The following is a 16853-nucleotide window of genomic DNA, read 5'->3' as shown; positions in this document are numbered from 1 at the left end:
TTCGCAGCGCTCGGAGCTCGTCGCAACGTTATTGGCCAAGACGACGCGCAGGAAATTTGTTTGTCCAGTGTCTTGAAGTTGTAGGACTGTAATAGGCCGGCATTGCTTTTTCTTGAGACATTTAATCGTCGTACTGGAAAGCATCGTGAATTTTCATGTCTCGTAGGGACTGATTCAGGAGAACCGGGAGATTGGTTGTAAACAGGGGTTCATTCCAATAAGAACGGACCCTGGGCGTCGTGATGGTGTGCTGTTTCTCGAACTGGCGACGCGACAGCCAATGAATGGTCGGCAGCCGACGGCCCCCGAGTTCGCTAAGCTTCGCCTTACGCTGACAGGGGGAATCCGGCGATCCAATCAATCCGGGGACCTCGGAAAGTCGGGGACGGCTCAGACGGGAACACACCGCGCGTGGGGTGAAGTGCAAGAAGCGGCAGTAGGGACGAACTGAAGACGCGACAGGTATGTTTCCTGCGACGTGGAGAGACTGAAGCCGAGTCAAGTCGAACCCCAAGTTGTTGGCGCAAGGAGCACAGAGGCAGTCGTGCGGCGCTATCGCCTTCTTCAGCCTGTTTGAGAAATCGTCAAAAAGGTAAACGCTGCCCTCGAGTCAAGTCGAGACGAATATCGAGTCGGCCGTAAGGTGTAAATGATAAGCATTGGCAAGAAACGGAACGGGCGTGGAACTGATCAGCCCGGCCGAGTGCTCTACAGCCTAACGCCGATAACGAGCTGTATTATTGTTCTGTCTGAGATTAGAGTTAAGCTCTGAGACCAGGGTGACGGGCTTGAGATGATTCTGTCGGAGATGTGACTCGAGCATGATTGGGCAGCTCAGATGTGTTTGAGGTATCGCCGACTTCATAGTCGACGGTCGGCAGCGGTCTGCGAGTCCTCAATCACGAGATCTCGGCCGGGCGGCAGGTCGCATGAAGAAGAGATACGGGCGTACGTGCCTTGCAGGCATCACGTTGACGAATTCGGCCTCGAGCATGGAGCATCGTGAGGTCTGGGGAAATTTGACATCGCTTTCGGCAATCATATCAACAAATATTGAGCGCCTCGCGTCTGTGCTGAGACGCAAACGGAGAGCGCATTGGAAGGGGCATTTCGCGGAGGCATCGCGATGGCCAGCGTAGGTGAGATGATGTGGCATCGTTTTGATCCTCGTTGAGACCAGTACAATCGCCGCCTGCAGCAATCAGCGTTGAAGTCGGCGATGCCACCGTGGCTTTGTGCTGGCATCCAGTCGGCAGTTGGCAGTCTAGATCGGTATTCAGCGGTTGCTCTACCAGTGTGACCAAGACGGCGCTAGAGCAGTGTTAGAAGGCAACTAGAGTGAAGCCATGCAGTGGCCAGAATGGCATCAGAATGGAAAGATGACGATGACTGGCCGTTGTTCCGGATGCGAATTGCGAACAGCACAAAGACATGCAGGGTTCTGCAGGTGGCCTTGCAGGTCTTTAGCGCGGTGCGATGATGTGGCTGCAGGTTCGGCTCCACAGCGGAGATGTAGGGCAGGATTGGTCTGAACGCCTGTCAAGATCCGGACCGTAGTGTGGTTCTGAAGCTCAAGTCCCCCGTCGACGGATTCCAGTTCGGCGCAGGTCCGATCTAGACTGGCGGCTCCTAATGCGTCTCGATGGCTGAGGGCTGATGACAGCATCGTCCGTGAGCAGCCCAAATGCGACGGGAGCGACAGGGGCCGGTGACAGTGGTTGGGCAGTAGCTCACAAGATGCCATGTTGGAGAGTGAGACATGGCCGGTCGAAGGCAGGATCGTAATGGCGAAAGTCAGCAGACCATGGTGTTGGGTACAGCGATGCAACAATGCAACGGACGGCAATCGAGGTTGAAGGCCGAATGGCACCTTTCATCGGCGCAACGGACAATGTGGTTGTCCTGCTTCTGCCGGGTCATGATGGGTTGTATGGATTGAGGGTCGGTAGGTGGCATTGATGGAACTGACTCTTGTTAGTCTGGACCACAACATCAACGGCCGTTCAAGGACTCACCATAACAGAGAGGCCACGACATGACAGATGGAACGATCCCAAAGCCAAGAGCTGCCACTGCCGTCAATCCGGCAGAGGACGTCATGAAGTAAGCAGTACGGATGAATTGGAAATGTGAGGTCGGTTTTTCATGCTCAAGCACAGCACAGATGTTGCGTGCTGAAGCCGAGCAGTTTGGAATGGTGGAGAAGGTGCCGTGCCGTTGCTTGTTTGAAGGTGTCGTAGCTTTGTCGTCCAAAGTGTGATCGGGGACGGACGGGAAGCACTGGCGCTGAAGCCAGGTACTTCCTACGAAAGAAGCGGACGACTGGAGACGGGGACGGGTTCGGCGCGGGACTCCACGTCTTGGCCGCACCGAGATTGATCGAGCCTGGGCTGTCACGGCTCGCCAAGTGCTCAAGATGTTGTTGAGAGGAATTAGGGCAGGTACACTCGAATTCTCAAACCCTGATGCCTTCGTCTTCGTCTTCGTGGTGCACCTTCCTACTCGCAAGTTTGAAGTTCGCGTAAGTTCACGCCAACCACCGTTTTCCGTCCCGCATGCATTCCGACCGGGGGTGGCCCGTACTCACAGTTGCGTCGTTTGTCGTTTTGGCTGAGGTAAGATGTAAGACGCAGGAACTTCATCCTAGGGACCTTCAGTTTGTTACTGCCTGGCCTGCATGCACTGCGGTCAACAGGCAGACAATTTTCTGATGCGGGAAGGCGGTGCTTGATGCTGGATGCTTCCAAATATGGCAGACGGTGTTGGTTGTTGGTGCAGGCAGGTCCAGTGCAGGCAGGTGCGCCTGCAGCTGAGGCAGGAATAGTTCCTTCCGTCTGGCAGGAAGGTAAAGGTACGCGCATGTCGCGCCTAAGCCCTCTGTCAGTGCAGGCAGGCACTTCAGTACGATGCAAGTAAAGTGAAGAGGTTGTCAATTAATGTCCAATCAGATACTCGATTTCCTCCTGGGTTGACAATTACCTTGCAGTAATCTGCTGCTATGCTCTTTTCTTCTGCTTCATCATCCTTCCTTTTACCCTCGGCCGTCCATTCTCTCATACGATCTCACGCTTCAGCCCTCTGACTACGCCCTCCCGCTCAGATTATTCCCCTGACCCATGGCCATGGCGCAAGGAATAATTCAGGCTCAGGAGTGACGAAGCGGTCCCTCACCGTCACCCAACAACAGCTGCTGTTGCCCTGCACCAACAATGTCAACATTACAACAATCCTCCGTCACTGAGGACCACAGTCCACTCTGCCCTCTGGCCAATCCCTATTCTGCGGTACCTTACATCGATGGACCTTAATTAAAGAATCGTCACCCAATCGATTCGCCCACACGGCAGCATCCCCCTGCTGCTGCACCCGGCACTCAACCTCGAACAAGGACACCCACATGGCCTGACGAGGCTTCGCTAGCCCTGGCCATATTAGCGCGTTGCATGAACCAAGGTACGGACGGGAGTACTCTCACTGCGTACGAGTACCATCAATCTGCACACTGCCGCGACCTGATGCTCCTTTCAGAACTGTCGCCAACAACAAGAAGACGCATTTGCTTCGTCCGCTACCGAGCTGCGTCAGGAAAGGTCGCCTGCTCCCCTTAAAGACCCAAAGGCCTCTGCATCTTGGCCGTCTCTGTCAGCTCGAAGCCACCAACCCATCCCGGCTAAGACTCCAGCTTGCCCCCAATCTGGTCCGGACCCATGCCCGACTTGGCCGATTTTGATGCCGCTTGGCTTCACCATCCAACGCCTCCTCAACCAGGGTCGACGGGTCTCGCGGAATTGCTGGAGGGGCTTTCGGTGGCTCAACGCCGCCAGATGCAAGAAAAGAGCAGCCAAAACCCACAGAATCCACCGAGTCCACCCGTTCTTGATCTGGTTTACCTCATGCTAGCGCCAGAGAAGGCCATTCAAATAGTCTGGGAGACCCTGGTTCTGCCTTCGTCTTCAGCTGCCTTGACTGGCTACCGGGGCACGTTTCTGTTACCACCGTCCAATTATTCTCTCACCCGCGCTACTGCTTCAGCTCACGGTACCTCAAAAACAATACAGCCCTCCGTTCCATTTACTTCAAGGTTCTCGAGACGTTCCCCAGTCCCGTCCGAGGTTCACATATATTAGAGAGCGACTTGGAGGAAACTCTCCTCACCTCCCACCCACCCTCCGGACACCGAGCCCAAACCACCAAAACCAAGACATCCCCGACGACCAATCCAGTCTCGACGGGTACCTGACTTACATCTCAACCTCTAACACGCTTCTCGAAAACATCAATTCCTCCGTTACCTCGCCTGTTTCCAAACCTAGAACCGTACCTGCGTTGCCGTCCTGCCTCTTGCGGCACACCCAAGGCCCGCCCGCTTGTTTCTCTAAGCGCTCACCAGTCAACGATCGACCTCGCCCATCCAGACGGCCGTCACGGCGCTTCCACGCACATCCCCTCCTCTCCATTGGTTGATAACCCACCCCGTCAATTTCAAATCTGCCTTGCCTACCCTCGAACGGGACCTGCTCTGCGTTTATTCGGACAGAATGGGAATGCTCCTGGTGTTTCACTGATATCAAATCCGACTCTGGTATTCCAACCAACGCCGGCCAAGTCGACTTACACCGTACCGGCCGGACCAACACGCCAGAGGTGGAAATACCAAGCCTTTCGACCAGACCAACAACATACCTACTGCGGTGCGGCGCTGCCTGCAGCTTTTCCATTAATTGAGACATACTCCCGCATTCTTCTACTTGGGCTCTGCCCAACCCATTCCAGCCATGGACCCTACCACGACTCTCTTCACCTTCATGCTGTGAGTTTTTTCATCAGGGCCATTGGTCATTCATATCGTTCGCTTTCGTTTCTGTCTTCCGTTCGCTGGTCGAATTACTCGCCGTCGCTTTCGCGACAGACCTTAATCGACAATCTACGTACCTTCATTCGAACTCGCATAATTGTGTGTATGGTCACAGTAACAGCTTCACCCCTCGTCCCATCGCCCTGTACCACTACGCCTCGCCCAATCCCTCCGTCGCAGCGTGTACCAGGTTGGCGAAAGTTCGTCGCCTCTCCTCATTTAGCATTTCATAGTCTCTTCACCTTCCCCAAAGAGTCGGGGAGGGCATTCGGGGACCGCCGCCGAAGTTTGTTTGGCTGTGCTTAACCAACTGCTTGGGCTCATGTTTCGAACATTGTCGGATGGAAAAGTTTATATTGGACTATGCTATGCCCTGCCTCCCCGGCCCTGGCTTGCGCCCGTTCCTCATCTTTCCACCCTCCATCATGAGCCCAACGGCAACCTCCCGAGGACTCCGTCAAACGTCTGCCAAAGCCAAAAGTATCGCCGAGCTTGGTCGGTCGGCACCTCGTCCGCTTACGGGGGATGCCAAGGACAGGGACCCAAGTCTGTTGCTCGGCGTAAGCCTAGTGGCTGGCGGCTTACACGGTCTCAAAACACCGTCAACACCTTCCAGAGCTCTTGATATATAATGATCTAGCATCCCCACGTCTACATCACGCTAATGCAAGCGACTTACAGCCAAACCCACCCGACCGTAAGATCAGTACACTTGGTTGGTTCCTGGGACAATTTCAGCAAACCGTACACAATGGAGAGAGACATTCGACGAGACCGCGGCCAATGGCGCGGATGCCACACCTTCAACGACATCACCATTGACGACGAGTTCAGCGCAAGGGACAAGAAGCGTAACGGTGGTTTGAAGATGGGCAACACCTACTACTACTACGTGAGTAGTAACTGGGAGCAATTGGGCGGTTGGGTTTGCTAATCCTCTTTAGTACGAGGTCGATGGCAACCACGAGACTTACAACCCGGCGCAACCAGCAACTACTCAGTGTCCTTACCTCCCTGGACAAACAGTGAACACCCTGGATGTACCATACGAGATGGCCGAGCGCCAGCGAAGCGCCTCGCTTGGTTCCCTCTACCACAGCGAGTACAGGACCATGAGCCCGGAAGACAAGTTCATCACCCCGCGACCTCCACCACCAATTCCCGGAAGCCCTCACCAGCGACTTGGCTCTGCTCCTGCTGCGACACCCTCGAGAGCTCTCCCACGGTCTGGCTCCACATCACCACCACCAACTTGGCGCCGCCTTTTCTCAAGGAAGCCAACCACAAGCCGCAGCACCGACAGAGGTCGACAGATGGATGATGACGACGAGCGCCCAGTATCTCCCTACTCGTCCTCTCAGTTCGACGACTATAGGAGCGACTCGTCTTCGGACGGCAGCCGCACCCGCGACCTCTCCCCCGAGAGCTTGCGTCGCTTTCTCTCAGATGACAATCCATTCGCCAGGAGCAACGAGGACAGGCCTACTATCCTTATCCCGGACGATATCGTCGAGGAGAATGAGGACGACGAGAACTTCGCCTCTTCAGCCCTGTCTGAGATCAACCACTACACCACCAGCCTTTCGCCGCCACCCTTCAAGCGCTGCCACTCCGACAGCAGCATGCCCGCAGTCAGCAATGCCAAGGTCCTCACACGCGAGAAGAAATACTCGCCTCTCCCTCCCTTGCCTGTCAAGGAACTCGCGGAAATTCCTCCAGCTTCCCGGTTTTCTTTCTCATCCGACTCGAGCATCGCCTCTTCCGTGGAGCCCATATCCCCTGAGGATGAGGCACCTTCATTCTACGACTCCACCGACGATGATCGCTACTCGAACGAGAGCGACGCCAACTATGTCCAGCCACTGTCGCTCCCTGGATCAAGAAAGCCATCTTTGGAGCAGAACTACAGCTTGCCCCGCGCACCCGGTATCAAAAATCACCCTGGTGTCACTACTGTAGTGTCCGCACCTGTCGACAACCAGCTTGATGACTTGGTCAATGAGATGGGCTGGATGGTCGACATCATCCGAGGAAAAGGTGTCTGAGTACAGGCACCTCGAGTGGTCCGACATATGGATCACTACAGACAATACTTCAACTACAGCAAGGTCATATAGACAAAGCTATTACAGTTCACAACTAGGTTGCATTTCGCACCTGCTCCGCCCATCCATCGAGATGGGGCGTTGAGCATCTCTCAAGCAGCGCCATCACGTCGCTAGCACGGAAACAGACGGCGGACATGAATTTTGAAACGGAGTTCCGGAAAGAGATATACCCATTTTCAAATCCCCCTTTTACAACTACCACTCACGGGGACGGCTATCACGCCGACGGCGCTTTACGGAGTGGACATTTTGAGCGATATCGGGGAAAATGGGATGGAGAGTTCACAGGAAACGTACCTGGGGCTGGTGGATTTGGGCGCAAAAAGTTGGTCACGACACGGCATATGGTGTTTGGAGTATCTGGTCGAACATCTTCTGTTGCGGCTTTCAGGCAAGCTGGGACTGTTGACTGGAAAAGTAGCCGTACGAAGCCCTTGGCGATGGAACTTGGCGGAGATGTGCCATTTGGAACGACGTATTATTCGTTAGATGACCCAATGAAACATCTGCAATGACTCAAGAAAACTTCACTTTTCCAAACCATCGTGATCTCTCCTCGTGACATCTTCAACAACACACACACACGTATGTTCTCGTGCGCACGTGTTTTGCCAATACGCCAAGGTTTCTCAGGGGTAGCAACACAGCCTCTCGTCAGAAAAAAACTTGGCTTCAAAGCGCTTCCTCTTTCGAAAATAGATGCTGCCGTTCTCGTCTTGCGACGAAACAGACAGACAGACAAGAAAGAAGAGGCCAAGACGCTTTTTTTCCTCACAAACAGGTTTCACGGGCAAGACTTGTGGGTTGTCTGCACGGGCGAACATGAGGCTCGGCGGTGTTCGAGTCCCCCATACATACCTAAGGTGGTACACCCTCACTCTTGTCTTAACCTTACATACGGGTTTTCCCCGCGTCGGCTGTTAGTGTTGGAGGAACATCAAACCGTGAAAGAAGCTTAGCCATCACCCGCCGCATCCACACGGCCCTTTCCTTAGTCAGGAACCGGGCGGCGGGCAGTTGTGTAAGAGGTGGGCTGGGCGGCTGAAGAGGCAGAATTACTTGTTCATGCGGACGAGAGATCGAGATGATGGAAAAGTTTAGTTTCTTTTAACGTAGTAAGGTGGGATTGTTTAGGATTTTGGCACGCGTACTTTACTCTCAGTGGGAGGTCGCCGAAAGGAGGAGGAGGAGGAAGTCAGGGGAGGTCGTCGTGGGTTTTGCCCATTACTCGGTGGCATGGAAAAGGAGCATTTCAGCAAATCGGAGTGAATTGTTCACATCACATTCCAACCTTCGCGATGCTTCGAATAACCGGATTTCACCCACAATCCCCCCTCTCTTACGCCCGCGAGTCGTCGACATGCATTGCATTAGTGCGCTCATCGTGAGGCGCGGGGTTCGCGGCAGATGGAATTGAAAGGGGGGAGGGGAAAGGGAGGCATAACAGGAATGGCGTTATTGGAACATGAAGGCCTCGTGGAGGGTTCTCTCTCGTACGTTTTCTCGGCCGGGTTACAGGTTGGTGACGACATGATCTCTTATTCGCGAGGACATAAGTGCTGTACTTTGTGTGTGTTTTGTGTCGGCCGGCCGGCCTCTCGAATGGAAAGCTACGAAAGGCAGCATAACTCACGGCCGAGAGATGGGGGAAGGGGGGAAGATGGTTCGAAATTCGTCCGCGAGCATTACAGCGGTCCTGCGAGTTTACTAGATAGACAAGCCAATCGTGCTGCTTCAATCTTCTCTTCGTCCGGTCTTGCTTCTCGGGGCTGTCTGTCTGTCCCTCTCTCTGGTTGAGTGAGAGGATGCCCCGCCAAGACGGGTAAATGGCTCGCAAGTTCGCCCTGGGCGAAAACAAACAGGAACAGGAAGAGGATTGGATGGACTGAGAGGTAAGCCTCGCGCCTTTCCGCTTCTGGTGTTGATGAAGTCGTCCGATGGAAGCGGGTGGGTGTCTTCTAGTGTAGACGGACGAGTGGTCGAGAAGGACGGATGGTAGGGGGAGGACGGGAATCCGATATCGAACCCGAAAGCTTGGGATGGAGAGATTTTTAGAGATGAAGTGGTGTCATGGGTTCAGGTCACGGGTGTGCCTGCGTGTGTTGCTATGCGGTAGGTATGTATGTGTGGTGTAAGTGTGGTGCTTTGATGGAGGACGAGGTTAGAGTTGTGTCCATGCGTCCGTGTACACCGAAGCAGAGGAGCGCGCACGCGGTGTGCGTACGTAACATCAATGTCGACAGAGAAGATGGTGTGTGGAAGAACTTTACCTCTTCCCAAAGTTGATGCTGCCTGTGCCCTCCACCCTCCTGATCTTCCCGTGCCTGACTATGCTTACCCGGGATAGAGTCGGTATACACGAGTAATGGAGCAGACAAACAGACTCTTGACCTGCGTGTTGACTGAGTGTGTAAGTGTGTAAGTGTGTGTGGACGGAAAGTCGAGACGAAAAAGAAGAAGGGGATGGATACAGGGCAATGGAAACCGACAACGAGGCGACCAGCCAGCCCAGGGAAAAAACAAACTTCGTGCCTGGCCTGAAGAATCGGAAACCGTCCCATCACATGAGAAGGACCGTCCAACCCCATTCTTCCTCTCTCCTGGGAGAGAAAGACTAAACCACTTGTAAGTAAGGTACACCACACCCTCAACTACCGATTCCAAGACAATTCAATTTTTAACGTTTTTCATGCTGGGCTCCCCGACTTGTCAGTCGCGTCCCTCGTCTGCCCCTTCTTCTGACTCTCTTACGACTCCCGGTTTGGCTTCGTCACCCCCTTAATACTCGTTATGTTATAGACGAGAGGTCATGAATGGTCTCCTTACAGCATGTCTCCGGGCCCGACACATCTCCGGCCGGAGGACCGTCTAGCTTTTGCGCGGCCAGCCCACCATCACTCTCACTTTTGGGCCCAAAAGTGCTCCGACGGGGCCTTTAAGGTTGTTGTGTGGATGTATGAGAGCGGTTCGTGAAGCTGGTAAACTGGTGTTTTGATGTTTGGCGTCTTTATGTGACACGTTGGAGATCACACAATACTGAGGATGCGGCGGCCAAAGTTGAAGCAGAATGTGTGTTGTTCGAGGTCATTCTCGAGACTTCAGGGACCTGACTCCAAAGAGTGCCCGGGGGTATTGTTACATACGATAGTATAGCTAAAAGTACAGACCAGAATGGTTCATCACAGGCGTTAACAGGCGGGACAAGCTTCCTCATGCGAAGGCCCGCCATCCACACCAATCCCACCACTCCGCCGTCCCTCACCTCCGTTCCTGTTTCGGCGTCTTGTTCCGATCTGATCGGTCGGAGCCTATATACGGGGCGTCTGAGGTTTTTAAGCGTTTTCCCGCCCTTCATTATTCAGGCGCGCACACCCACCAGAGCGTGCCATTACTCAAGCCGTCGTCGCGACCGAGGCGGCCACCGGCGCCGGCGAAGGTTCGGCCTCTGCCGGTTTCGCTTCCTGAGTCTGGGTCTGGCCTGGCGTCTGAACCTGAGCCTGCGGCGCTTGCGGCGGCTGTTGCGCAGACGGCGACGGAGTTGCCACCGTTTGCTTTCCTGTCACCGTTTCCGGTTGATCTTTCCCTTCTTGCGGATTCTGCGGAGACGAGGTGACCTTGTCGTCTTGTGGTTCCTGTTTCTCGATAGTCTTTTCGGCGGATTCCCCGTTGGTGACGTCGGTGACGTTGTTGACCTCCTTTTCTTTAGGCTTGTTCTTGGGTTTGCCGTCGCCTTTGAGGAATCTCTCCGGCACCCCACGGGCTGCATAAGTGCAACTGCCGACCCATGCGCCGAGGAGACTACTCCATTTGTATTCGCCGCGGCGGAGGCGTTGGATTTCGCGGTAAGCACGAACGTCATAATAAGGTAGACCAGTCGCAGGGTCGCGGTAGCGGGCCGGATGGGCTGTGATGACGCAGATAGGGCGGGGAGCTGGCTTCGCCATGCGGTCCATACGTCGTCCGAAGAGGACCTGCGTTTGAGTTGTCTTGTCTTTGATGAGGTCCTCATCGAAGTTGCGAAGGATAAATGCGTTGCGGGCAACCTCGCTTGGGGGAGGCTCTTTGGGTGCGGAGGGATCTTTGGCTGATGCGAGAGGGTCTGCCGGGACGGGCGGGACTACCAGGGCGGTAGGCTTTGTTGATACAGGAGGTTTCGCTAGCACGGGAGGCTTCACTGGTGGTGGTGGAGACTGGGAGTAAATCGCTGCCGCAGGTACTATCTTGGGAGAAGCTCGTGGTTGAGTTGGTTGAAGAGGTGCTTGTGGAGGCGGTGGCGGTCTTGCTGATGCCGGTGGCTGAGGAGCAGGCATGGAGAGAGGGGATTGATGCTGAGAGGTATTGGGAGGTGCGAGAACGTTGGACTTGGGCAGCGAGTTGTGCTGTCCAAGGTGTATACCTCCCAATGGCGGAGCGAGGACCGGTGGTGCGAGCACAGGAGCTGCCAAGACGGAAGGCTTTGGAGGTGGTGGTATAGGTGGAGGAGCCATCATTGAAGAGCCCATTAATGGAGGCGGTGGTATTGACGGCGGTGCCATCAGTCTGGGCTTATCGTCAGATTTAGGGGGCACAGGCGAGAGGGTCGGCGGTGGTGGTATTGGAGGTGGTGCTGTAGCGCTTGGTCGGTCTTCGGTCTTCACGATCGGTGTCGCCTCTGTGGGTGCCGGAGACGGCGTCACTGGCGAAGTCGCCTTGGGAGTAGCATTCGGCTCAGAAGCCTCGGCGCCCAGTGAAGCTGGCGGCATTGATGGGGCATTTGCTTTCGCGTCTGTCTGCCCATCAGGCGTCTTTGACGGCGTAGGTCCAGGTGTGGAAGCTGTCGCCGCAGCCGAGTCGCCTTCCTTCTTCTCCATCTCCTTCTTCTCCATCTCCTTCTCCTTGCCTTTGCCCTTGTCTGGTTTTTCCTTCTTCTCCCTCTTCTTGCGAACTGGTTTCTCTTCCTCGGCGACCCTGCCCACGTGCTTCAGGTGGTGTTCCCACTCGCCTATGCCACTCCAGTACGTGACAACAGGACCCTTGAGTGTGCGGTTGTTCAGCGCCGCTAGCTTGGCCAGCCGTTCTTCCTCGCGGGCCTTCTCCGCGATTTCCCATCTGTTCAGTGACTTCGAGTTTCGTTTCTCCACGATGGCTGCCTCGGCGAGACGCTCCGCTTGCGTCATCGGTGGTTTCTTTGATTCTGCCAGCTTCTTGGCCTTCTTCTCCATGATGGCCACCTGCTTCAACCGCTTGGCTTCACGCTCTTTCATCTGCAGGTGCAACTGCTCCTTACTGAGCACCGTCGTCTGTCGGAGTGAGGCACGGACGGGCATGTCGGCAGGCGATGGCAGCCAACTCGTTCGTTCGGATTTCTTCTTGGGTCGCGGGGCTGGTGCAACGTTCTGGTTCGCGTCGATGCGGACCTTCTTCCTGAACTTGGCCGGGATGGCGTCCTGTGCCTTGCGCTTTCGCGCTGCAGCCTTCTTCTCCCTGGCCTGCTTCTCAAGCTCCTTTTCTCCCTCCATCTCGTCGCCCTGATTCTGCTCATCTTCGTCGTCGGACGACGAGTCCATCTGTACGTCGGAGCCGCCATCGTCGACATCGGTGAAGCCTTCGTCATTATCGTCTTCGGCAAACAACAGTTCGAGGTCGGAATCGGGTTCTTCGTTGGCGAGCATCGATTTCATTCGGTTACCGGCAGTGGAGCGCTTTGCACGGCCGGTAGCAAGCCATTCGACTGTCGTTGGGGTGTCATTTTCGCTGTCGCTGCCGCTGCCAGAGTCCGAAGACTCGTCGCGCGAGGAGGGTTTGGAGCTCTCGGTCGCTGCCATCGCGTTGTTCGGTAGCCGTATCGAAAGGTTCGAATGGGTTCCTCAGCCCATCTCCGCCGTGGCAAGCTTTTGCGACAGGTGTGTAGTCAGGAATTCGTGATGCAAGTGTTTGGCGCGAGGAATTCGATTTTTTTTTGTCGGGTAATAATACTACGGATGAAAATGCAAGACGCGTCGACGTTGGAGAAGAAAAAAATTCTGGAAAGGTGGCGGCCGTCACAGGTGCTTGTGACGTCTGACCATAGCTGAGCTTCAAGGGACATTCTGGTATGGGCACTGACATGACAGGCCTGGGGACGAATTCCAATTGGCGGGTGGCTAGGTAGGTATTTGACGCTGAGCACCTTAGTGGGGGGTTTTAGCGGCCGCACGACCGGAGTTGGCTTCCAACGTACGGCCCAGCTCCAACCTACCTACTCACAATGGCGTTACCTAAATCGAGAAGAGTTTTATTGTTCAGACGAACCGAATAACTGCAATAATGGCAGTGCCATGAAAGAAATAACATACGGATGCTGAGGTGTATCAAGCAAAACCTTTAGGACATAAATTCTGATGGTGAGCAGTTACCGGTACTAGCGGGTTGGTATTTCCCTTCAATAAGGTACTCAAGACGAAGAACAAATCAATATTATTGGCCAAGTTCAATTGTGTAGAGTGAAGAACATTCGTCATTCTGCTTCGGCACTGTGGTACGGAACGGATGCCGAGAGAGTGGGGCCGTTCATCCGGGGCCGATCCGGGGCCGTCCCGCCGCTGGATTAAGTGAATTCGACAATGCTTCCGGGAAGCTCTAACGAGGCTGTCGAGATACCTGGTGAAGGCATAGTCGGGGCTCAGGCAAAGATTCCAATTGGATATCACAAACATGCATTGGTTCCATCGTTCACATCAATACTACGCTGCGATTCATGGGAAAGGAGCGTCGCTCATTTACGAGATAACCTAACGAGGGCACTGCACCAAGTTGGACTGGACGATAACTCCAAAATATGTTCAAGTAAAACTGGATTGAAGACCCAAAAAAAAATCATCTAAGAGAGAACAGAGAGCAAACAGCTTGTCTTGCCATTCCTCATAAATGCAAGAAATATAGGAACCCTTACTAAAAGCGGCTGCAAATACTGGAGTTGGCTTGTCGTGCATGAAGTCTTAGAGTTGACGTCCAAGTCTATCACGATGAGAGATTGATCAGCAGGAGAGACCACTTGAGTCATCAATAATTGACGAGACAAGTGTGCTGATGATATTTTACTCTCTGACAAACACTTCTTCTATCTGACCCCTGTTCTTTTAACCTTTTCTCTAAGAATGCGATTCAAGGTTATCCAAGTCATTCAACATTTGTTACGTGATCGGTTATCCTCGCAGCCAAGACTCACACTGCGAGGGGTCGAAATCATTTAGTAACCCGAGGTGCTTCGCACCTACTATTCTGGGAGTAGCTCTGCATCTCCATACGACGTCGCGATCGCCTCACCAAGCCGCTTTCAACACGCCGAACCATGCGATTTCATTACTGTTGTCGAGTGCTGCCCTTACCTCCGGAAGTCAGGGACGTCATCCAAGCTTCGCGGGCTTGGCGTGCATGTCTATCAACAGTTGACCCCTCATTTTAACCCCGTTGAGTTTATCGTCGGGATGAGGGTTCAACGTCTTTGCCTGACCCGCTTCTGTCGAAAACAAGACGCCGGGCATCAGGAGGTCATCCTAATATAAAGTGGCACACTCCGAATCTTTTCCCCGGACTGGCTGAGAAGTTCATCTTCGGCGTCGTTATCAGCACGATCATCACGGTGGCAGTTCGCGATGAAGCTCAACATCGTCCTCGGCCTTTTGTCGCCGTTGGCCGCGGCTTCGGTCCTGCAGGCCACCCCGAACGTTGCATCTCGAGACTCAAAGGTCAACTACGATGGCTACCACGTCTATCGAGTATCCACGGCCAATGCCCCCAGCGATCTAGAGTCTCGCCTGGTTTCTTACCCTTCCATTGACCTGCGCGACTCCATGGAGGTAGCCGTTCCGCCGAACGAGGTCGGCAGCTTTGAGGCGTTGGGTCTGGAGACAAAACTCCTTAGCAAGGATCTCGGCAAGCAAATCCAGGCAGAGTCTCTGGTCAAGCGAGCTGTGCCCCTTACCAAGAGAGGCGACTTGCCGGCTCTGGCATGGTTCGATTCTTACCACTCGTATGATGACCACGTTCAATACTGGAAGGAACTTCACGCCGCGTTTCCTAATAACTCTGAATGGCTTGATATCGGTGCTTCGCATGAGGGCCGCAACATTTTTGGGTTGAAACTCTGGGGAGGAAAGAAGGCCGAGAACAAGCCGATTGTTCTTTGGCACGGCACTGTTCACGCCAGAGAATGGATCACGACGATGGTTAGTTGACACGACGAGCTGGTGAAAATCATAATGACTGACAAATTATGAAGACAGTCGAGTACTTGACCTACCAGCTCATCGACGGCTACAAGTCTGGAGACAAGAACGTCACTGCATTCTTCGACGCGTATGACTTTTACATCGTTCCCTTCCACAACCCGGACGGTAAGCTCACATATCCGTTGATTACGTGCTGTGTTATCTCGCTAACCACATGAAGGCTTCGTCTATTCCCAGACCACAGACCGTCTCTGGCGCAAGAACCGTCAACCGCGCTCCAACACAACCTGCGTCGGCACTGACGGCAACCGCAACTGGAACTTCCAATGGGACTACCCTCTCGAGGACGGCAGCGTTTCCGCGGACCCCTGCGGCCAGACCTTCCGCGGTCTCAGTCCCGGCGACACTCCCGAGAACGTAGTGCTCTCCGCTCTCTCCCGAAAGCTGGCAGCCACTCCCGGTGGCATCCGCCTCTTCATCGACTGGCACAGTTACTCGCAACTCATCCTTCTCCCCTGGGGCTTCTCTTGCGAACCTGACGTGCTGCCTAAGAATCTGCAGGCGCAGCGGGACGTTGGCGGAGGGTACGCGGCCACCATCAACGCGACAAGTGGTGAGGAATATCTTGTCGGACCTTCGTGTGAGATTCTGTACTACTCCACTGGTTCTGCGAGAGACTTCCATCACGGAGCTCTTAATGCGACGTACTCTTGGAGCGTTGAGTTGAGGCCTAAGACCAATGGTGATGGAGGGTTTGTGTTGCCCCCGGAATTTATCTGGCCTACGGTAAAGGAGCATTGGGAAGGCATCAAGTATGTCCTCAAAGCCGTTGAATAGGAAAGCCATTGAATAGGAACTTAAGGCATACATTGCGGTCTGGCTGCAGACAAATTCCAATATCAAGAATCAGAGAAGATGAAGAGGGACTAAATCACATCCCCGCCGGAGTAAATTCACACTCATCGTCATGGCTGCTATTTGTTGCTATCAGTATTATCCTCGTCGCTGAATTTATTGTTATCTTCCTTCTGCTTGTTGTGGTCCTTGTTGTCGTTGTCGATTAGTGCCCGTTATAGGAGGACTCCGGACCGGAGCCCATGAGCTGGTTATCTGCCCCTGATGCCGTCCCACTCAACAGGGCGCAAACGGTGCGCATTGAAGCGCGCAAATTCATCGAGTCCATTTAGATGAAGCCTATGGCTTGATAAGTTAAGAGCAAACTTTCACACTTACCAAGACCCATTTTCGTCTTTGGAAGCCACGCATAACACGGCTACATGACGTACAGCAGGAGCAGGCTGCGGAAACTGAACCAACCAATCCAAAGCCTGGTAATGCTGCGTTCTAACTGAGCTCGTAAGCGCCTGCGTCTCGTTGGTCCCAAGCCTTCCAATAGGCTTGAGGAGTACAATCAGGGGACTTGGCCTTTCGGTGACCCAATCTCACTCGAATCGAAACCCCGCTCGTAATCCTGCAGAAACATGTGTTCCGCCTCACGAGCCGAAACTACGCCCATCAACGGACGCATCAAACATCATGCTCTGTCAAGTCTGTCGCGATGCTCTAGAAGGAATGTGACGGCCGGAAAATCGACTCGCCCGGATTGACGAGTATCTTAGCGAAGACGAATGGATTGAATATTCCCGTAGGTTGACTTGACAAACCTATCTCCCAACTTGACGTAAACATGTGCTTACCATT

At 54.0% G+C, this 16853-nt stretch overlaps 3 protein-coding genes across 3 annotated transcripts; 2 read left to right on the top strand and 1 right to left on the bottom strand.

Annotated features, from left to right (window-relative positions):
- Positions 1-5606: 5606 nt before the first annotated feature.
- CkaCkLH20_09895 (uncharacterized protein) lies at positions 5607-6900 on the top strand (the record flags this gene model as incomplete). Its single annotated transcript, XM_038892610.1, has 2 exons — positions 5607-5747; positions 5800-6900. 2 exons carry the CDS (start codon positions 5607-5609, stop codon positions 6898-6900), a joined length of 1242 nt encoding a protein of 413 aa, XP_038742177.1.
- A 3455-nt stretch (positions 6901-10355) lies between these two features.
- Positions 10356-12767, bottom strand: CkaCkLH20_09894 (signal transducer; the record flags this gene model as incomplete). Its single annotated transcript, XM_038892609.1, has 1 exon — positions 10356-12767. The coding sequence occupies one exon, from the start codon at positions 12765-12767 to the stop codon at positions 10356-10358; it is 2412 nt and encodes an 803-aa protein (XP_038742176.1).
- Positions 12768-14576: 1809 nt separating this feature from the next.
- On the top strand, positions 14577-15989 carry CkaCkLH20_09893 (zinc carboxypeptidase; the record flags this gene model as incomplete). Its single annotated transcript, XM_038892608.1, has 3 exons — positions 14577-15149; positions 15203-15317; positions 15373-15989. 3 exons carry the CDS (start codon positions 14577-14579, stop codon positions 15987-15989), a joined length of 1305 nt encoding a protein of 434 aa, XP_038742175.1.
- Between the last annotated feature and the right edge of the window lie 864 nt (positions 15990-16853).

Source organism: Colletotrichum karsti (assembly GCF_011947395.1).
Source record: "Colletotrichum karsti strain CkLH20 chromosome Unknown Scaffold36, whole genome shotgun sequence".
NCBI classification, from domain to species: Eukaryota; Fungi; Ascomycota; class Sordariomycetes; order Glomerellales; family Glomerellaceae; genus Colletotrichum; species Colletotrichum karsti.
The sequence above is the reverse complement of the archived record's forward strand: the minus strand, read 5'-3'. Positions and strand labels throughout refer to the sequence as shown.